Source organism: Dinoponera quadriceps, unplaced genomic scaffold (genome assembly GCF_001313825.1).
Source record: "Dinoponera quadriceps isolate SergipeBrazil2010 unplaced genomic scaffold, ASM131382v1 scaffold426, whole genome shotgun sequence".
Taxonomy (NCBI): Eukaryota; Metazoa; Arthropoda; class Insecta; order Hymenoptera; family Formicidae; genus Dinoponera; species Dinoponera quadriceps.
In genome coordinates, this window is record NW_014554535.1 from 852,075 (window position 1) to 874,777 (window position 22,703).

General features: G+C 47.2%; 2 protein-coding genes across 3 annotated transcripts in view; both read right to left on the reverse strand.

Annotated features, from left to right (window-relative positions):
- The window catches only part of LOC106751941 (inositol-pentakisphosphate 2-kinase), a 132,580-nt gene that overhangs the window by 56,325 nt on the left and 53,552 nt on the right, over nt 1-22,703 (reverse strand). The window lies entirely within an intron of this gene.
- Nucleotides 969-5,161, reverse strand: LOC106751942 (protein BTG2-like). The gene has a single exon (XM_014633248.1). The coding sequence runs from the start codon at nt 4,188-4,190 to the stop codon at nt 3,624-3,626; it is 567 nt and encodes a 188-aa protein (XP_014488734.1). The 5' UTR covers nt 4,191-5,161; the 3' UTR covers nt 969-3,623.

The window sequence follows — 22,703 nt, forward strand, 5'->3', positions numbered from 1 at the left end:
TATATATATATATATATATATATATACACAGATAGGCCATATATACTACACAATATAAAGGACATTTTCAAATGTGTCAGAGAAGTGCTAAAAGAGAAGGACTAGATAAATGAAACGTCGCGGTTCGCGATATATTTGTTTACAGAGAAGCGTTTAAAGCTCCTCGGCCGACCATTGGTCGCGATTTTAAAAAGAAAAAGAAAAACCGTCGTTTTGCGCGATCATTGATGTTGGACAAAGACAAAGGACCGTGCCGCGCGGCGACAGCGGACGACGCGCGCGGTATCACGCAGGAATCACGAGAGGAAAAAACACGTCGACCGCGATTGAAGTACGAAGATGTGTGCGGTGGTTTCAGCTCCGATTCAAAGCGACGACCCGATGTCAAAAGCGTAAATGGCTCGCTCGCGCGCGCGAGTTCAAGTTTTCGCGCGTTGCGTAATACAATGTGTCCCATTTACATACCGGTATGTATATGGTAAAAGTGCACACACACAGCTCGCGCGTTTAGGTCGTTACATACGGAGATTGCTTTATACTCTCTCTCTCTCTCTCTCTCTCCCATTCTATTCTTAGTATAATCACAGACATGGTTTCTATAATTGCTACGTGCAGGGCCTTCTTCTCTCGTTCGACGCCGAACACGATAGGTGTCCCTTCCCACCTCCGCCTCACCTCTTTCATCCGTTCTATCTGACGCACATACACACGTAACATACACGCGCATTCGTACACATACACACAACATACGATCCCTCTCGATCTTTCACACAACATCAGCCGCACTCTCATTCACCTCTCGCGTTTTCTCACGCGTTCACTCCTCATGGCGAAATATGTACCACGGATGAAGAATTTTCTCTATCTTTATTATATGCCAGTGACGAAATATCTGAACGCTCGGTGATTAATTCGGTCGAGAGTCGAAAACCGAAACAGCGAACCGTATCACCACGAGTTCTCTCTCGACTCGCAGCTAAGTGCTGCGAGTGAGATCTCATGGACCTCTCTCTCTCTTTCTCTGTGTTAACGGCGGTAAGTATATCAGCTCGTCAAGTAATGGTAATTGAACAAACCTCGATGCCGCGAGAACACGAAGCAGAAACGTGACTAATCGAGCGAACTCGGCTATTATTTGTCGGAGTGGCGCGAGCAAACGTATCGGGTGAGCAGCGGGCGGAATCTTACCAGCAGGCGCGACCAATCCTTCTCTCACGGAATCATTCCCGAACATACTACTGCCGAAACATCCGCGAAAACGCAATCAATCCTGCACACGAACCCACACCCACACTGACTTATACACACACACACATATACACACGACATATACACAAACATATACACATCATACATCGAGCTTTACTTTCCGAGACCGACTCTCTCGATAGTAAAAACATGCCCGTGTGCCTTCCCGTGGATAAAATCACAGCAATTTTATACGTGTCGCGTTTTCTCCCGCTTTCTTTCGTCTCCTCTCACGCGAAGGATAATATACAATTCGTCGGTGTGTACACGCCCGGATTCGACTTCACTTCTCCCCCTTTTCTCCCGACCGTGTCACGGTGCTCTACATACATAACGCCTATATATATGTACATATAAACTCGCGCGCTTTCATGAAATTTGTATTTGCACGTGTACGTATGTATGTACGTGTGTGTATTTATTTGTATGCCTATGCACATTCGAAACTTGCACTTAACAATTCTTACGTGGAGAATCGCTCTCGAATAGTTCCGTCGCTGGGATTTTTCACTATCGACAGCCACCCTCGGGAAACAGCATCCGCGAAAATTTGGAATCGAATCGACACCTTCGCATACGCAATTTCTCCGAATGTTCGAAACAGTCCGTGAGAGAATTTTCCCGAACAGTTTCTCGAATGTCGCTCGTAGAGAATCGCGCGAGGAAACATCGCTGACTCTAATGTGACTTTTTATTTTCGCGTCTGACATTCGTTCGAAATTGACATCAACGAAGGATTTAACTCGACGAGTCAACCGGTCGTACGCTGGAGAAACCGTGTATGCGATTGTCGTGTGTATGTATATATGTGTGTGTGTGTGTGTATATACATATATATACGTATATGTCTTCATTTTCGTGTACAACTGTGACCTGTCCGCATGTATATGTGGCTCGGTGGTAATCTGCATTGACAGTGAGAAATTGACAGTGAGATTCGAGGAAGATATCCTCGACGACGGCGAGAATGGAGAACGCGATCGACTCTCATATCCCGCTCCTTTGCGATCCTCATCTTTAAGATCGTACAAAACCGACGTGTGTGAGACACAAAATCACGCATGGTTGAAACGAAACTGTAACAAAGTTGAAACCGATCCCGTCGCACTAGCCGCGAAAACGATCGCTCGTTTCCCCGTCTCGCGCGTTATCTCGAAATAACAATACTCCCATCGGTGTGTACAAACCTTAAGACTCGCAGGTCGAAACTTTCGACGATGAAGAAGACGTGGAAGAAAAAAGAGGTCGCACGGGGTAGAGAGAGACAAAGAGACAGTGTGTACGTGTGTATGTACGCGATGTATACATGTGAATGTGTGCAGTTCCTTTACTCCCTCGAGAACGTAGCAATAACGGAAGGACGATGAGGCTGGCTGGTCTTCGTTGTTTCTCCCTCGCGTGGTTGCTGCTGGTTGCTCACGGGAGACACTCGGAGGTATGCGGGTGGAGGAAGTGTTGAGATCAATTAGTCGGACTGAGAGAGAAAGACACAGGAAGAAAGAGAGAGAGAGAGTGTGTGCGTTCGCTCCGTTCTTCCGAACTCGCGCAGCGACGGCCGTCGCGCGTCCCTTCTCCGACGGAAGAATCGACTCGTCGTCGACGGCGGCCGTGACGAACCGGGTCGGATTGATGAAAATCGACTAGTCCGCTCGCCTTCGACTCCTCCGCGATTCTAGTGGACTTTCCTCTCTCTTCTTTCTTCTTCCTCTTCTTGCTTCACGCACACGCTGGAAAATCGCTCCTCCGTTTCCATTGGCCTCTCCGAATCGGAGAAAAGTGTCTTTCCTCGCAGGCGCGCCTTCTCGTCCTCGGCTATCCTTCGCGCGCGAGCGAGAGGAGGACCGCGAGGAGCGCGAGACTGGACTAGAGTCGTTTAGTCGTCGACCGACGCGCGTGGACGAGCTCGCGTTCCCATAGGATGACTCTCTTCCGTCCGTGGCAGGAACTCGCTCGAAGGATCATCATTTATCATCAATCATCCTCCGTTTTCCAAAGGAGGCGACGACAGAGAGAGTAGAGAAAATATGTACGTGTGTGTGTGTGCACAGACACAGAAGGAAGCAGAGCGACGGGGAACCGACTCTGCGCTCGGGACTCTCGGTGCGCCGAGAAGAAGGGAAAAATCAAAGGGGAAAACGCAAGGAGGAGGCGCGCACATGTGTGTGTGTGTATATATATATGTATGTACATATATATATATATACATATAGCTGTGTGTGTGTTTGTGTGTAGAGTCCACGAAAAAGTTGAGAGCGCGCGGACCAGCAGCTCCGGTCCGACGCGAAAGGGATATCACATATCACGAGACGACGACGCACGTGCGCTTAGATTATTATTTCGAGAGCGTGGATGCGAGCGGCGCGGCGGCCGGCAATTCAGCTGGAGACGAACGCGGCGATCTGCTCGCTGAACTGCGTGTGCTCCAGCAGCAGCGAGTCCTTGCAGCTCTCGAACTGTTGTTGCTGTTGCTGCTGCGACGGCGGTTGCTGCACCAGCTGCGGCGGCTGCTGATGCTGCGCCTGGTGATGGTGCTGCTGATGTTGGTGCTGCTGGTGGTGCTGCGAGATCTCCTCCGGCTCGGGCTCGGTGCGCTCATAGAGAACGCAGATGGAACCGTTCTCGCCGATCCTGTACGACACCTCCGACGGGTCGATCCACATGGTGAGCTCGCTGGGGAAGAGGTTGTGGAGAACGGTCGGCAATAGGCCGACGTTCGCGCCCGCCTGGGCGATCACCGGGTCCATTTTGCCGTTGATGCGGATGCAGCGGTAGCCGGAGCCGCGGTTCGGCCGGTCCGGGAACCAGTGGTCGCGGTAGCGATGGCGCAGCACCTCCGTCAACGAGGACTTGAACATCTCCAGCTGCCGTTCCGACAGCTGGCCCGCCTGCAGGCGCAGCAGGTGCACCAGAAAATCCGCCGCCGACACGATTTCCAGTCTCATGCTTGACGGCAACGCGACGACCCAGGGCGAAAAACGCGGGGCGAAAAATGGAAAGAGTTGGGACGGTCCGGGCTAACAGTTGCCGTCGCAACGGTGGGCTCGGCGATGCTCTCCGTCTCGCTACCACACGTCACTGTCCCTCTCACTCTCTCCGACGCTTCTCTCGAGGCGAGCTGCTCCACGTCGTATGTTTGATCACACACTGGCGAACGCGTTCGAAGATACGCGCGTGTCACGGATCACGGCGCGGCCCTGAGGAGTAGGCACGACGACGGTGCTGATCCCGAAAGAAGCGCAGTACGGTATCAGTTACAAAATGGCGTCGTCGCCACGTCGCTGCGTAGCGCTCTACGGCTGCGGCGGCACGTCGTCGGCGCTCCAGCGCGAAAAGCGAAACCGCCGGGGCGTCCCTCGTCGAGGATTCTCGTCGACGACGGTGCGACGGAAGTACGGCGCGTCAGCGAGCGTGCCGTCGTCGGGGATCGATCTTCCGGGCGGGAGCGTACGCGCCCTGTTCTTCCACTGTGCGCTCCGGCTCCTTCTTCCTCTTCTTCCTCGTCGTCGTCGTCGTTCTCCTCCTCCTCGTCGTCGTCGTCGTCGCGAATCGAGCGCGCTTCGTCTGTCCGCGTCGTCACGCTTCGTCGCGCACCGGCTCGGGACCCGACGTGCGCCGACCGCGAGAGAATCGAGAGAGCTCGGTCGCCGACGGACGGTACGATTCTCACGACCGACTGCTGAAGTTTCGCGGCGAACCCGGATTCCGTCGTCTTCCCGAACCTTCCGAGCTCTTTTCCTCTTTCCTCTTTCCGCGAACCGACTGCTACCCGACTCGACCGGACAAACTTTCTCGCGAAACCTTCGCTCTGGGACTCCGACGTTAAATTCGCTCCTTCTCGTCCGACTCGCGGAACACCCGCACTCATCGACTGCCGACGACTTTCTAATGGCAGCGCTCGCGGGGACGAATGAGCTAGCCTCGTCTCTTTGTTCGAGCGACGCCGGACGAGGGTGGGGGGGCTCAGGCCAATCGTCGCCCAGCGTCGCCCACCGCGACGCCTTATCACGTGACCGTCCTCTACGCGCGGTGGTAGCTCGCGGCCGCAGCTGCGTCCCGAATACGGGCCGTCTGCGTGTGTCAGTGGCTCTCAGAGCGCATTAATGTCCATGCGATGTACAATCCCGGCGAATCGAAAATTCGAACCGTCTCTCTCGCCGCAGTTGTTGCTTCTGCGAAACAATCGCATGCGACCGCGCCGTTATCGTCACGGCCGCCGAAACAGATTAGGCGCTTAGCCTCACTTTCCTCCAGTTTTTCTCTCTCAGGTATATGTGTCCTACGACCGTACAATTTAGCACCTTTTTAGGAGTGGCGCCTGTATCCGAGGCGCAGGTATGCGCACCGTTAAATTACGAATACGTGTCGCTCTTTTCGCCGAGTAATTTCACGAGAGCCGAGTAATCTCGGTAATTGCATTTCTTTTCATTTGCCCCTTCCCTGCCTCTTTATGTGTTTCTTTGTACTTCCTCCCCTCCCTCTCCCCGCTCTTTCTGTAATTGCATTTATTACTTTGTACTGTCACCTTACTATGTTGCTTAGTACACATCTCGGGTTTGGCCTAAGAGCAGCAGTCATTGTTGATTTTCAGTTGCAATAAAGCGTAATAGAAATAGAAGGAGAAAAATAGAGAGGAGAATTACGACGGATTTATCCGCGCGAGCAGTCGTGATGATGTTCTTTCGAATTCAGACCAGCGGCTCTCCTCACATTCTCGCGAAGTAACGTCGGAACGCTCATTTACAAATGCGATGTAACACAGAGACGACGAGCTGAAACGTTCAACCAGTCTGGGCTGCGCAACCTTACGCGGTAATTTTTCTCCTCCACGTCGCACGCAACTTGAAAATTTCATCCGTCCGCGGACATTTTCGACTTGTCGAAGAAATTTCCCGGTCGACGATCTCTACGTTATTTTCTGCCCTTCGTTGGTTGTCCTTCAGTATGTCGCGCACGGATAAGAAGAATAAGCTCCCACGACTAAAAACTAGCTATCCATATGATACAACTGAAATTTGGTTACCAGACTTAGTTTTTAGCTGTGGAAGCTAATTCTTCTTTCCCGTTTACGAATACAGCCGCAGAAATGAGCCTTCCGCCGATAAAAACTAAAAGTCTGGTAACTAAACAAACGAAACGGGTAAACTAAATTTCAGTTGTATCACACGGATAGCTAATTTTTAGCCGCGGCGACTACTTTCTAGCCGTGAAAGCTAATTCTTCTTTTCCGCGTACGATGCGAAGAAGGCGGCGATGTTGTTTCCGTCATTTTCAATATCATTTTTCAACTCGCCATTTAGCGATTCACGAGCACTTCGGCGTACTCGATCGTGCAACACGAATTTGTCGCGCCATTACCGCGCGGTGAGCACCACTGACCCCACAGGTTTTTAAGTATGAACCCGAATGAGGGAACAAGCGAATAGAGAATACCGACTGCTAGAAAGCGCGTAGGTTACAATACACACGACTATGTGACGAGCCTCGCGACCGTGCGAGATAGCAGCATGAAATCCACTTCGTCCGACCCGAGATTTATCCCGAAACTCGAACAACGGCTCGCAACAGGGGCAGGAGAGAAAAAAAGTTCAGCCCCGTCGCGCCGAACCCTTCCACGAACCCTTGAACCCTTTGACATGCGGGTACCCTTTCGCTGCGATTCAATCGCAAGACTGCACGTCGCAGAAAAAATGGATAGGGTCGATGTGAAAATTATTTTTCGTCGGCTCATTTCGATTCTTCGCGGCACAATGGACCCGCCGTGTCGCAAAGAGAAACGCACGGACCTGCGCGATGGCCTGCGACCGAAATAAGCGTAACTTCTCTCGTTGAAAGATACAGAATCGCATAAGAAGAGAACAAGAAAGAGAGAGAGAGAGAGAGAGATATGCCCTTTAAGAAAAGTAATCGTGTAAAAGTGCACGAGTTAATTTGCGATGTAAGTTAAAAATACAAAGATAAGTTACGATAGTTGAAGATAGTAAATAAGAAAGAAGAGATTAGGTAAGTAAGATTACACGGAAAAAAAATTGGCGTCAAGTCAAAACTCATATTCTCATATATAAGCAATGCATAATCTTATGCGAAGATAAAACCTGCTTGCACGAAGAAGTTCCATTTAGTTTTATACAGTTTTAGTTTCACTAAAAGTATCATATTCATGTTATTCAAGAATAATTTTCATAAATCGAGAAGAAAATATTTCAGATAGGAAGCACGATATCTTCAAACTAAGAATTGTAATCAGTCCGAAGATATCGTTCTTTCTATCCGATATCTTTTTCCTTTCATGAAAATTATTCTTGAATAACATGAATAAAATATTTCTAGCGGAACTATGTACACATAGGATTTCTTTACGTAAGAAAGTTTTATCTTCAGATTAGACTATATATTCTTGCTTATATATGAGATTATGAGTCTTGAGTGAATGCTGATATTTTTCCCCCCGTAGATTATAACGCAAGCTTTAACTAATAAAATGATCCAAATGGAAAGAAAAGGTGGAAAGAGAGATAGAAGGTGTTTTGTGTCTTTTAACGGAACGATGACGCTGCTCGACGCCGGGCATTTTCGTCGTCGGACGTCCGACCGATTCGACCCGGAAGGTTAATCGGAATTCGCAGTATCCTCCCTGGCGAAGGTATGAAAGCGGATCTGATTTGCCAACCGCGTCGCTATGTGGAGCATTTCATTCGTAATTCCGGGAGTTTGCCGCTGCCAAGTTGGCAACTAGAGTGCCGATCGATAAGCTCCCCGGATTATCGTGGCCGGCTTCGTTCGTCCCGCGCACGAACCGCACGTGAATTTCGTATGCCGGGAACTCGCGCCGGCGCGGCCGGAGAGTCGCAAAAATCGCGCGAAATCGCGCGCCGTCGCCGTCGTTGCGGCTCCGACGCAAATCTGCCGCCGGGCCGATTGAATAATGCAGCTCGATCTTCACGGGGCGCGACCGCTCGGCCTCGAATGAGAAAACAATCCGAATTTTAGAATATTCCATTAGATCGATCCGTCAAGCTTTTCCCGCAGAGCGCACGTTTCATTTATCGGTCTCCTTCCATTTGCAAAATACTTTACACAAAAGCTCATCCGGTGTTTGTGGAAGAGTGCCTTGAGATGACTGGTTAAACTAATCGATATATTTATTCAACGGGGAAGAAAAGCTCTTCTTTTACCGGCAGAAATGGAGACGTGCTAATCTAAGGCTCTTAGGCGCGCATTAATAATTGAAACTTTTCTCACGCGAGACACTCAGATCCACATTTGTTCTGCTGGATTCGAGTGTGACTCACTTGAACCGTGAAATACACGCGACATTGCATTTGTAATCGCAATTCAGCTCGCGCATAACTCCGAATTCAATTCCGGGTGTCTCGTGTGAAACGAGTTCCGACGATTATTAATGCTGGTCTTAGATTTGCGAGCAATATTAACAGCCAACGAGAGCCACCGCAGCTCGATCGTTCCGAATGGTTAATTAATTAACCGCAGGGAGACGAAGAACAGGCTGCAGACCGTACATATGTGCGTGCGTGCTCGAAAGTTCGAAACGTCATCGGCCACCGTCAAACGGCCGAGAAACTCCGCTTCCGCACACAAAGGAAGTCGCTGAAACGAGCGAAAATATTGCGTTCCGGACGATCGAAGGTAGCGCTCGGCTAAATGTCGCGAAATTGGTTAATTTCACAATCGACGTCGTCATCGTCCGTTTTATCGTTCGTGTGATAACTCCCGACCGTGCACACACACGCGCACGCACGCACACACGGGCGTTCTTAACGACGACTGCTTCCGTTTTCGCGCGTCCTGTTTATTACGAGGATGACGACGACGATGAGCGAGGAATACGTGAAAGTGTCTTTCGACGCTTTCCGTTCGAGACGTCTCACGCGAGAGAATCTGAGCCGTCGACTCGGCGGCATCTACGACGATGCGAAACGACAATACAACGCGAAAAGACGAACGGAGTATTCCGATTCGTCCGCGGTATTCCAAGCGCGAGGACGAGAGCGAGAGAAGCGGGCGGCAGCGGGCAAAATATGCCGAACGTGCGATTCGCCCGAAGGGGTGCCGTATATTCAAATTACAGGGGGAGGGGGGCGACGACCCTTCTCGAAAACTTGACGAGGGGCGGGCAGGGTGAACGAAATTGCCAGCGGTGTAAGCCGCCGGCGGTCTCTCTCGCCCGGAAGGTTCTCTAAAATCAATAGGGCCGCTTCGGGCCTAGCCAGCGCGTTCTGCATTCTGCCTGCGCGCGCGGCGGCGAGTTCCGCTTGGAAATCCATCCGTCGGCCGTGAGTCCCCGCTGAAAGCTACAATTCGAGCCGCGCGCACCCGAAAACGCGGCGGCGCTTCGTTAAGCCCCGCGATTCTCAGGTAGCCCCGGAATCCGTCCCAAGGACGTGAGAAACTCGCAAAAGTCTGATCGAAGGTGAAAACGATGCTGATGGGGTATCCCGCGCTTTACACGCGGAGAATAATTCGCTCGTGAAAATCGCACGTGCACACGAAAGAAAATGCCGTTGTGTCGATAGAATTAGCCAACAGTGCCGTAGCGCATGTAGAAAATTCCCTGGGGTCTAGTTAGTGTCCGGTTTGATTTTCCAAAAAGATTATAGACTCCGGTTGGGAAATCTATACATATTTAGGTTGGAAGAAATATTGTTTCAAAAATGTAATTTTAATCGGGAAGTAATTTTCCTATGATTCTTGTTATATATTAAAATTAAACAAAACACAACTGAATAGCTGAGAAATGTGATTACTCTAGAAGCTATTTTCTTTTCATTTTTTTCCTACTTTTTAGAATTCAATAGTAAATATGAAAATGTGGAACCTCGTCTATTTGACCTCGTAAAAATATCCTAATTTTATCTATTATAAAATATAGCACGTGTTTCCACAGTATTTCTGTCTCGATTTTAGATAGGAACAAATTTTCAGTATTAGAATGAGATTCCTGGTAATAATTTTATCGTTTCAATATTTTTGAAAATGGTACTCGTGTTATTAAAACAATATATGACGTATTAGTTTCAATAATATATCCATTGAATAAAGAAGATTTATCTGAAATATGACGCTGTGAACAACTCCTATTGATGGAACAGCATTTTTTCCATACGTGAATACGTAAACGTCCGTCCGTCAAGTATTCTGATTTCGCAGAATGTTTTCTTACGGTGAACACTCCGCCACGGATTTCGTCGTGGGATAGTATCGCGCTGTTAATTGAATTCCGTTGAAAATTGTAAAGCGTCCAAAGCGAGCTTTAAACACTTTGAAGCCGGGGCTCGAATAACGGTGTAATTTGTGAGTTAGATTTCCGGCGCTACTTGCACGCGAGAAAGAACCTCACGTCAAGTATCGCAGCTTTTTTATTCGCAGGAAAACGTGAGAATCGTTATCGTGGCCGAATAGTATCCAAATATGAATTCCGTAAAATTCCAAATATGAGATCGTACGCTAAAAAAATTAAGATAAAAAGAACCAAGTCACAGAGTTATGTGAATTTTGCTCACGCAAGCTGCAACTGCGTCGGATCAACAATCTGACGCGGGAGTTTAAACTACAAAATTTAGTCAACAGTAAAAGGTACAAGTCATTTTTCACATTGATGCATCAGTGATTTATCTCCTATTAACAATAAATGAATAAATAAATAATTCCACTTCTGATTGGAAAGTTAAATAAATATAATCAATGTTTCGGATCAGCTTTACAATCATCTCATTGAACGAAATTTTGAGCTTATTTTACAAGAAACTATGTTAAAAGTACCCCAAATTTTGCTCAAATAATTGTGTTAGTTCGCTACATGTAACCCTGAAATCGAGTTCGTTTAATCCGTCTCGAGTCGCTTCGACTGATTTTTTCCACAACGAACAAAAAAAGATAAATTTAGTGCAAAAGGGAATTCAAACAACAAAAGCGTTTTTAAAGGATGTTTAAGAGAGACGTCTGAAGAAGTAAGACACCTGAACGTCTTTAGACATTCGTCTTGTTTGCGAAGTCATTGCATCGAATACTCGTCGCTCGAGAAGATATCTGAAACCCAGAAGGAAATTGTATACACCTCGAAGTCATGCAATGATGAATTTATCAACAACACTTCGCGAATCTCACAGTGCCGACTCGCTTTCGCTACGATCGCCCGGCGAGGTTCCTTCGAAGTCACGTTTAAGCTCACGGAGGATTGAAGGACTTACGGAAGCGATGACATAAGAGGTCTTCCGGGCAGCACACAGGAGCGGCCGGCGCGACAGGTTCCGCACGGAGCAGACGAGGACAATTTTCTCGCCGCGACCGGCGAAACGAGGGACTTCTTTCGCTTCGTGCACGAATCCCTCTAGCGAGCTTTTTCACTTTACGAGGGTTACTCTCACAAAAGACCGCGTACACCATCCGTCCGTCCGTCTATTCGCGACGGCCGTTTCACGTACAGCGCGATATAATCGAGCAGCCTGAGCGTCTAATTTGGAACTTCTTCCCCGAATCGTTCCCCCCGAGGAACGTGGAATTAGAAGACGCCAACCAGCTCTCGCTGACCTTAGTGTTTCTAAGAAAAAAGAAAAGAAAGAGAGAGAGAGAGAGAGAGTATTGCTCGCAGAAAGGGCTCGAGACGCGCCGAAGGACGTACTTGCGGGAGACGTCAGAGATCTAAAAAAAAATCGCTTAGAGGAATGTTGTTGCGCCGTAGAAAAATCGATTTTTTCCTTCTTTCATAATTAACTCGGAAAGAAAAGGGGGCTCGGAGGCTCGAAGATATTCAATTGAGAAAGACGAAAGGGCCAATGCGAGCCAGCACGCAGATAAGTGTCCGAAGCGTGATTTATGGAGCGTGATTACATTGAATCGTGATTACATTGAATCGTGATTATACTCTTATTAAAAACCAAAAAGCATAAATCTACTAGAAATTCGAAGAATCTCTCGCATAAATTTGATAAGCGGTTCAAATCACGGGATTGAAGCGTACGTATGGACTAATTTTTGTTCTTACGTTGTTAATATACAGGGTGAGACAATAATTACAACCCATACCAATTTCATCTTGAGAGAGAGAGAGAGAGAAAAAATATCTTCAAAAAATAATATTTTATTCACGACTAGATGAAGATAAAAATAATGTATACTTATGAAAGGTATTCAAAATGATGCCCCTTGATATCAACATGCACAATTTCTGTTAAGTTTTTCTCTCCTACTCTCATATTTCGACGATATTCGAGATATATGATTATTAAATTATTGCCTCACTTTATAAATAAATTGCCATACACGCGTTTTTATCTGTATCGTGACACGCGTTAGTTCTTTTGTTTCTCTCGAAACTTAAACTCAATCTGTCCTTCGAAACCTCTTCGACTAGATAACAACGATAATAATCGGAGCTGGCACGAATTTTTCCGCCGTGGCTGAGAAACGACGTCACAGAGTATACTTCTGTATCGTGGAAGCTACGGAAAAATACGTAACAGCCCAATACGTTAGCTCGTAGCCCAGTCTGTGTCAGAAAGAAGACGAGTCGCTACGAGTTTCTCGCCGTATCCTAGAAACTCTATCTGAAGCCGTGCATCTGAACTCGCGCGAAGCAGCACGAAGCGAGGGCGATGCGCGGACGGAGGCCAAAGATCGTCGAGCCTCGAGCAAACGATCTCTCGAGCGCGCGCGCGCGCGTTAGCGATCGAAACGCGATGGAAAAGCGATGATGGAACAACAGCTGCGAATCCTCTCGAGGAAATCGCGAAGAAATAGCGCGACTTGCGTCAGAAAGTACGATTAACGTGTTCACGTGAGTTACGTGACTAATACCGTTTTTTTATTTTAACAACGACGGCCTATATACGGTATTAAAAAAAAAAAAATCGGTCAAATCGACCTACAACGCATGCTTTTTATTTTCTTTATTGGATTTATTTAATCTTCCAATCAGAGAGAAAGAGGGAGAAAGAGGTATTAGTTATTTGAAAAAAAAATGAAAAAAACCAGAGACAGAGAGAGAGTTACTCGTATTATACAGCCGGATTAACTTTTTGATGGCTGAAAGAACATCAATATCAGACGTGCAATTACATTTCGGTTTCGGTGATTCTTTCACCGTTGACGAAATTTTGTAGTTGAAACTCCCATGACGGATCGCTGACCAGACTCAATTTTTACTCGATTTGGCTCGGTTGCGGTTTGCGTAACGAGATTGACGTAACCCTGAGACTCGAGTTCTTTTTACCTGATCTTTTTTCAATCTGCCACACCGATCTTTCAACAGTTCCCCGCTTTAAATAGGGAAAAGGTCCCGCGAGCGTTACCCGCGAGACGCTCGAAATACTCTCCGAAAGGCCATACATGAAATGTCGCGTCGAGCGTGGACACGAGCGCACAGTGATTTCCTAACATCAGGGCCATCTAACTGTTTTGTAGAACCATCCTACTTTTCTTTCGATGCCAGCCGGAGGATCAGTGAGGTGCTCAACTTCTCTATCCTCAGCGGTCTACGAACAGAAAAGCAGCCGATGTACCGAGACATACAATCGAAGGAAAGAAACTCCGCCTGCCCGCCTCTTCGCCCTGTCGCGCGACGCGATATGCCGCCGATTTCGCAATTAGAGACTTTGCGTTTCGCTACGAGACGTTATTACCTAACCGCGCGCGACCGGAGATCATACGAGATAACGTTTCGTAAATAATTTTGGCCCCCCGCTTTGCGTCCCCCATCGACTCCCGTTGCCTACGAATCGAACGTCCGAGTAGACTCGAGTTCAGATCCCGTCGCTGTCTATCCGCGAATTACCGTCTGCAGAGACCCCCTTTTGCCACGAAAATCGCTCGTAGTGCTGAGCCGCGGAAAAAAACGGATCCGAGAGAGAGAGAGAGAGAGAGGGCCGAGAGTCAGGGGCCAAAGAGCGCGTCGGGGGCCGAGAGAAAACGAGATCTTGATCTCCCTCGACCGGTCGTGCGGTCGAAAATGGAGCCCTCGCGAGCCTCCGATCGAAGAAGCCCGAGAGTGTAGAGCATCAGGGCCGGCTAACTGTTCGGTGGAGGTCCCCCTTCTTTTTCTCTCTTTCTCTTTCTCCCCCCCTCTCTCTCTCTCTCTCTCTTCCTCACTCTATCCATCCTTGCCTCCTTCCTCCACTATTATCGCCCGGAGGAAACTCGTCGTTCTACTTTTTTTTCCTCCTTCTTTCCCGCCCCCCCCCCCCCCNGAATCGCAAACGGTGCTCAGTCGCGGTCGCGGTAAACTTGCGCGATTGTAAAGCCGCCGCACCGATATCGCGAATTTTGCAATGATGAATCGCGCTTATTGTGAGATCGTAAATCCCACGCGGCCGGCAGCAGCGGCGAACCGACCTCCGAAATGACGATGTAGTTCTCTCTCTCTCTCTTTCTGATTCTTTTTCTTTCTTTCTTTTTTCGTCGTTCGCAGCCTTTGACCCAAAATCGAAAAATACTATCGCGCGCTCGGGGAAAAACGCGCCGCCATTCGTACGCTCGCCGAGTCGTAAATCATTCTCGATCATCGCGGTCATCGCGACGCGCGAACAGCATGTCTCCCGAAACGCGGTACACGCGTTATCAACAAATTGACACGGTATCGCGGCGCGTTATCGTGCGCGGGGTCTCGTAAAGCTGGGTATACACTGAGCGAACGTACAAGGAACGACTGCCAACTTTTGTTGTTACAGTTTATGTAAAATGTGTACGCCATGGCGAGTCCGAACGGAATGTTTGGGACTGATTTTCTCACGGAGTGGTTTGTCAAAGAACGTTTGTATGCATAAACCCGTTTTTCCTTATTTTCGCGGATCTTTTTGGTTTCCTATATACTTCCTCTATGGAAAAAGTAATTGTAGCAAGTTTTAATCCTTCATACACTTCCGAAAAGTCGCTCGCAGAGTCATGATGCGACTTTCTAAATTCCATATCTGAGGAACTGTGAAAGAAAAGATGTTAACAAAATTCGAAAGTAAAGCGTAACCTTTCTACTCTAATATTTGGTCATGCATTCATAGAAAATCAAGTATTAAGTTACTGAGAAAATTCGAATTTAGACAGTGGTCTCGCGAATGGTGTGTTTTACTGAAAAAAAATTATAGTTTTTTTACTTTTTACCACTTAGATCTGCAACGGTGAAGGGCGATAGAGTTGAAAAATAGTTCCAACAGAAAAAAATGTGGCTCTAATGTGGAAAACATATATTTGTTTTGGAATTCTGAAAAGAAGGTTACTTTGAAGTATCGAAAATATGTCGAAAATTGAAGCGTCGAAGTGCCTTCATGGAAAGATATATTATTGAAGTATTTTTGTGAAAATATTAAAAATAGTTTATTTTTTACTTGCAAAATGATAACGTGTATTGTTTAAAAGCAAAATTATTTAAGATCACGCTTTGCAGGGCTTTGCGCTCACATAAGTTACACGCTGCTGAACCCTAATACAACACTATTAATTATTATTTTCCAAAAGAAATACGCGTAATCACAATGCTTACTTACGTTCGCACACAAATTCCCAACAAAAAAAAGTCAATTCACTTGTGGCGTCAAATTATACACAGACCGTACACTATGAGTCTAAGTGATCCTGCGTCATATTCGGATAGCTCCCGAATACACATTAATCGATTCCAGATCCGCATCACGGACAGAGCGACTCTCTAACGATTTTTCAAGAGTGGGGGAGAACTCATGGATCATCATGCATTTCTCCTCGCTATATAGCTCTACAAACACAACTCGCCGGGTCTATTTGACCCATAATACGGTCGAAGGATTAACCATATGCATTTTTCTAAACGAATCTTCGTGCCTTTGGGACAGAAGCCGAAGAAATCCATAACAAAATGGGGAAGAATGGTCTCTCCCCGAAACATTAAAACTATATAAGAATATATACCTTCATATTGCACATTCGCTGTTCATATGTTCGCTCGGTGTATGCCCACCTTAAGGATGACCCGTGCAAGGAACGAGCGCTATATCCGATCAAAGTGTCCGTTTCTATTCGCGAGCATTTTAAAGAGCGCTGTTTATACCGCACACGTTTCGACCCGCACCGGTGGTTACATGGTAAGCGACTGTTTACGGCTGCTTTGACAATATAATTTGCACCGCTTCCAAAGGAAGAAGCAGCGACCCGGTGTCATGTAAAGCGCTTTGTTTGCGTGCGCGAGCGCGCATACACAAAAGAGTTTATTTTCGTTTACATATCAACGTAAACGAGTGCCCTACTGGATTTTCGAAACGAACTACAAAGCGATCGCAAAGCGAACTTGATATGCGCACGCGCGCCCGCGCGGCCGAGTGTCGCGCACGAAGCGCGCACACCGTGAAATCGCGAGAAACCTCTCTCGGCGTTAACGTATCGTAAACGACGAAACACGGCCGAAATGAAGTTGAGCGATGAACGCTCCTGCGGTTTCTCAAGTAAAATGTAGCGATGTGCGGAAAGGCATGAAAGTATCGATATTTTATATCGATACGAGTCGAAGTACATGAACTGTTACATTACTGAATACATCGATATATTTATTAGAAATTATGATATCGATATTAGAGAATATCGTTACTTTTTGACGCCTTTTAAGCGTTACTTCGCTTGTTAATAATGGTAAAACTCTATATTCCATGTATTATCAGAGATGTCTGAGAGCGATTACACTTACACCGGCATTTTTCGACGACCCTCCTGAGAAAACGTGTGTAAACGTTCGTTCATATCGCACGGTAACTTTGCATGCCGCTTGGTTCGTGTCCGCACCACGTCGGTATAACTCTTAATAAATAAAAAAGTATATTAATATCTGAAGACGGTATTTGAAACTGTCTTCAAATAAAATATATTTATGAGTACCGTCCAATAACGAAATACAGCTAAATTGCGTCTTGATTTCTATCAAATCAACTGATATCTAGATCTTTACCCGATACGCTACGATACTGAAATTCAAAATATCGGTGCAAAATATCGAACATTAAGTAACCCTGTATCGATACGAATCGGAACAACTCCAAGTAAAAAAAGATCCGGAAGGGGAAAACAGGACGGAGTTGCCAGGCGCATAACGCTGATAAAGATATCCCCCCCCACCCCCCTTCCGGCGCGTCGATATCCACGTCGATCGATGCCAGTTTCCCGTTTCGATACCTCGCTTGCTTACAAGGCGAAATTAATCGCCTCGTTTCTATTCGCGAAGCGACACGCGCGCCTAAGTAAGGCGCTGCTCGATAAAATCGGACAGAGTCGGCGTCGGGATGGCTAATCCCGCGGAATCGCGAGGCGTGCTTGCGCGAGAGAGCCTCGCAATGTGTACGAGAGACTTTCTCTCCTCGCTCGTCGTGCGAGCGTTTGGTTCGCGAAATAACAGCGAGCGGATAGCTGCGGGGCGCGAACTCTCTCGAAAAGTCGTTCGATTTGTCGCGTCTCGTCCCGTTCCGTCTCTCTCCCTTCCTTTTGTTCGCGGACGCGCGCGCGATACATAATCCACGGCTGACGATATCGTCGATCTTTCCGCTGACCTGGAAAGTCTCGCCGACGACTTCGCGAAGCGACACCCAGCTGCGATCCGGTAGTAAAGTGTCCAGGATTATCGCGACGCGTATGTCGTTACTCGAGATCTCTTTTCGCCTCTTAATCGCAACCGCACACGAACGGAAACGAATAATGATGCGTAACAACTAGGATGGGTGGTCAACTCTTGATCAGCCGATTACGGGATATCGACTTTGAGAAATCGGGACGCAACTAAAACACCGGGACTTTTGATAAAGAATAAATAAATTAGATAGGCGTAGCAGTGTTCATTATTATGCTAAGATCAAAGCAATCAATTAAACATAGCTTATTATTATGTCTTAAAATAAATAATCATTAGTTTATATGTAAAGAGAGACTGAGAAAATTCTTGAAATAAAATCAAGGAATAATCAATTTGTTTAACAATAACGTAACTTTCTATATTATATTTTAACGCACTGGAAAAGAAATTGCTACGTCCAGGTAAATATTTGCTAAGGAGTATTAAGGTAGTTTATTTTATTTGAATTATGTAAATATTACTCGAATGTGGTGTTTGTTTTCTTTCAGTGTGCCATCGGGATGCCTCTAATGAAAGCCGAAAATCGTCATGTTCTGAGAAAATCGAGGCAATTGGTCGCCCTAGTAACAATAGGAACAATGTTACCCGCTTTGACTCGACGGAAAGCTACATTATTCCCGGAGTCTCGGGTCGATCGCAGCTTTTGGTAATCTCGGGAGATTTTTCCGCAAGCGGCATGCCTTCTCGAATTATCTTAACGCTTTCGCAATCTCGACGCGAGAGAGAGAGAGACTGTCACGTCAGAGGTATACGAGAGAATATCTCTCTCTCCTCCTCCCCAAGAAATCTTTGAAAATAGATATCCAAGCACGGGGGAAAAATATGCGAGCGAGAATGCCTGCTTCGCGTCGTCGAATATCTCTCACGAACATCTTCCTCTATCTCTCTCTCTCTCTCTCTCTCTTGCGCGGGCATGAGAAGAGAAAATGAATTTCTGCTCGTGAAAATTTTCAAGCACGTGGCCAATTAGGAAGGGGCCAAGGAGCACTGGAGGAACGCGTTCGCTCGAACACGTTCAACGAGCGACGACGGAGGAGGAGCGAGTAGAAAAAGCCATCGTCGAGAGGACGAAGCCCCGTTATCAGGATGGTTAACGGTGATAACGATCCGTTCTCTCGGCGAACCGCTTATTAAAAGTGTCGCGATGGTACAACGTTGAGAGAGAGAGAGAGAAACCGGGAAGACGCGTCGAGGAGACTTTGAGTGGCGAACGGCGCGCGACGCGAGAAACTAATATTCCGATCGTTTTTCCTCGTGCGCCGCGGGTAATCCGAGAAAATTCCACGAACATTCGCGGAACACGATAAATCTCCTTCGACAGGCGTCTCTTCCGTTTCCCATATCTGGACAGTAATAGTTACCTCCGATCGCAAGCGCTGAGTAATAAATGACAAAGTGCGCGCACAAAGGTTGCATCGCCACGCGTGCCGAACGTAAATGCGAATTATCTCCCGTTCGGGTGAGTGGGCGGGGAGGAGAGCGGGGGTGAGAGTATACGGGCGGTATCGTGTAATAATGTAATCCACGGGTGAGCAACGACGCGCCGCCGGTATTTAAAGTAATAAGCGGGCGAGGTAACGACGATGATTTCCAGACGAAAGCTCTTAAGGTTACCCGCGAGGAGACAAATCGTCATCGTCGTCAGGACGCATTGGCGGTCGCGGCGCGTTGCCGTTATATTGCTTTAGCCTTGGCTCGGATTCGTCCTGAGCGGACTTTGAAGGCGACGATACGGCGATTTAACGCGAGACGCTTGACGTCAAGCGCATTGCCGCTGGAAAAGAGACTCGGCTAGAAAGAGCCAAGTCCCTCGGGAGTATTTCAAGCGAATTTCGTCGCCACGAATTGCGATCGCGAGAAATGCCGGATCGACGGCCCGACGTTGAACCGTGAAACTTTGTTAACGGCGAAAGATTGGTGAAACGCGATGGTTGCGTACGATACAGACGTGCTCCCGACTAACGAAACGTTGAGCTAACCGCACAATACGAGTAATTCCACTTCTCGTTGGAAAGTTAAGTAAATTCGACGGTAAAACGCGACCGATAATGCGCCGGGCCGGAGCATTATGGTTCGGCACAGCTCGCGAAACTAAATTTGGAGTTTGTTTGACACAAGCGAGAAACTAAGAGAATTTCCAAATTTTTGCTGAGAAAATTACGTCAGTTAATTCGCCAGCCCTGAAATTGAGTTCGCCGAACCTCCATTCGGATTGCATCGATCAAATTTTTTCATTGCGTAGCCTTTTTCTATTGTGTAGCGCTTCCTTCTCTCTCTCTCTCTCTGTTTCCCGCGAAAGAGACAATAATTCCCTTCCTTTGTCCATACTGAACACAATCTTCCGTCTGCGGAAAATTCAAATTCGCGGTCGCCTCGGCGCCGAGTGCGAATGGCCGGCCGCATAACGATTCATTCGCGATGAATGCAGAATTACATTTCCGACGGTCGCAATTTCTAAATGCGAGCCGCGCTATATAAATACACCACGACGCGTAAAGCGGATCAATTGCGACGGCACGTATGTTACGCGACAGAGAGACACGTTGCTGTAGAGAAGCGGCGCAATTCCGTTTACGTCCGCGGCATCGATGCAAAGTATATCGGCGTGTGTAAGGATTTATTGCGCGCGAGTACAGAGCCACAATGACGGCGAGCAACGGGGCTGTACGAGGGGCTTCCGTTGCCGGCGACGCTTAAGCACGCAGTCGCGTATAAAAATTTCCACGACTCGCGAGCGATCGATAAGACCCTAGATCCGGGATGAAAAGTAATTAATTACGTACACGCGAAGGGCAAGCAAGCTCCGTGAGGAGGAAGCTTTCGTTGGATACAACTTGCGATCGCGAGTTTGATACCAGTCGCGAGATTGTTGACTCGCGTAGACCGGGAGGGAGGATAAAATTGTAAAAAAGGAAGCCCGGGTAAATCGGGAAAATTGGCGCCGGTGACGGAAAATTGTGACAGAGAGAGGGGAATATAATTAGCAGTTTTACGAGAATGTTGCGCACGTAGCTCGGGAATAAAAATAAACCACCGTGTCGTAGATACTCCGATACTTCATCGCGCACAAGCGATCAATTGCGACATCCACGCGTTTCAGACGCTTCCCTCCGGGGGGAAAAGAAAACTTAATTCGACGTCGCGCTGAATAACAAAGGAGACGGGGATTTTTCACGAATACACGATACTTCGGGAACGAACGGGCCGTGATTTCCGGACTCGTGATATCGAATCAAGTCGCGAAGCAAGTAGCTACGAGCGAAAAGGAGGAGAAGCGGGAGGGGGAAGGGTGATCGTTCGCGTTTGATTAGCAGTTTCGAGGATTCGATTATGTCATCCACGGAGATTGGCTGAAATGAGCTCTCGTTCGGAGCAATCAATTTTTATTATTAATAATTCGCCATTCACACCCCACGTGAGCCCGTGACCTATTGCGAACCCTTCCCGCGCCTCATTTGCGTCACGTGTCTATTTTATGCGGCCTGCACCCGCGTCGTCGCAAGATCAATCCCGACGGGGGCTTATTTATAAACAAATACGCTCGCAAAACGACGTCCTGCCTATTGGCGCGCCAATTTGTAAACAAAGTCGGCGACGTGTGTAGAACAAATAAGAGCGCTGCGACGAGACGCGGCTCGGGTCTACCAGTCGCGTAATTTATTTATCGACCAAGTGATTCTCGCTCGGAGAACTTGATTGTCGCATCCTTCGCGTCATACGCCACGTACGACGATGGGAAACCTCCGTCAGCTTACGGAACGTCACGGAACGGAAGATACGTGTTACGAATTAATGCTGTCAGAATAAATTGGATATTTCCATACGCGGGTATCCAGATTCGCGGATTTTATCCGGATATCCAGGTGGATATCTGGATGGTCGGAACGCCAAAATTTCTTCTAATGGAATCACGTTTTTCTTTCACCGAAATGTACACCCTTCGTCAATTTGCGTAGAAAAGATGAAAGCAAGGTCAACGAATAGCGGGTAAATATTTCGTAAGAAAGTATTTCTAATATTTTAAATATGTCACATACATATATATTTTATCTTAAATATATTTCAAATATTCGTCAAATGTTTCATGTTTTATTTCGAGAATATTTCGAATATATTTACCAGATGTTTCATATTTTACCCCGAGAAGAATATTTCAAATATATCTGCCAAATATTTCACGTTTTATTTTGAGAAAAAATATTTCAAATACATCTGCCAAATATTTCGCATTTCATTTGGACAAAAATATTTCAAACATTTGTCAAACGTTTCTTTCACGAAAATACTTGAAATATACTCGTCAAATATTTCGTATTTTACTTTGGCAAAAACACTCCAAATATTTGCAAGATATTTCATATTTTCCATTTAGACATACGCTGATATAAAAATTAAATATCCGCTGAAGCATCGACATTCCGTCGACCTTACCTTAATAACCCTTTCATGCGCGCAATGACTTGAAGAACAATGAGAATAAATGCCCGGATGCTCGGGTAATTTGAGAGGCACCCGAGTATCCGGGCGTCCGAATAATACCCGAAAGACCCGGGCTAGGAATCGACAGCGTTATTACGAATTATTCGAACTACGCAACAAACGCGTTATGCTCCCTCCCTCCCTCCCTCGTCTTTCGACCGCGCGAGAACTTTCTCGGGCGCGATTCACCCCGGGGTAATAAAGGAGCAGCAGCGGTGAGGTAAAAAGGCGAGGAAACAAGCGCGATTGTTGAGCGCATCGCGGTCGACGAACCTGCCGGCGAGCAAAAGGTTCCGCGAGCGAGTTCGCCGCGCGTCGGACGCGACTACTTCGGCTCCGCATTTTACCGCTTTTCCCACGGCACCTTTCCCTCCCTCTCTCTCCC

Excerpts from the sequence above, each read along its gene's own strand:
- LOC106751942 (XM_014633248.1), bottom strand. The coding sequence starts at position 4,190 with ATGAGACTGGAAATCGTGTCGGCGGCGGATTTTCTGGTGCACCTGCTG.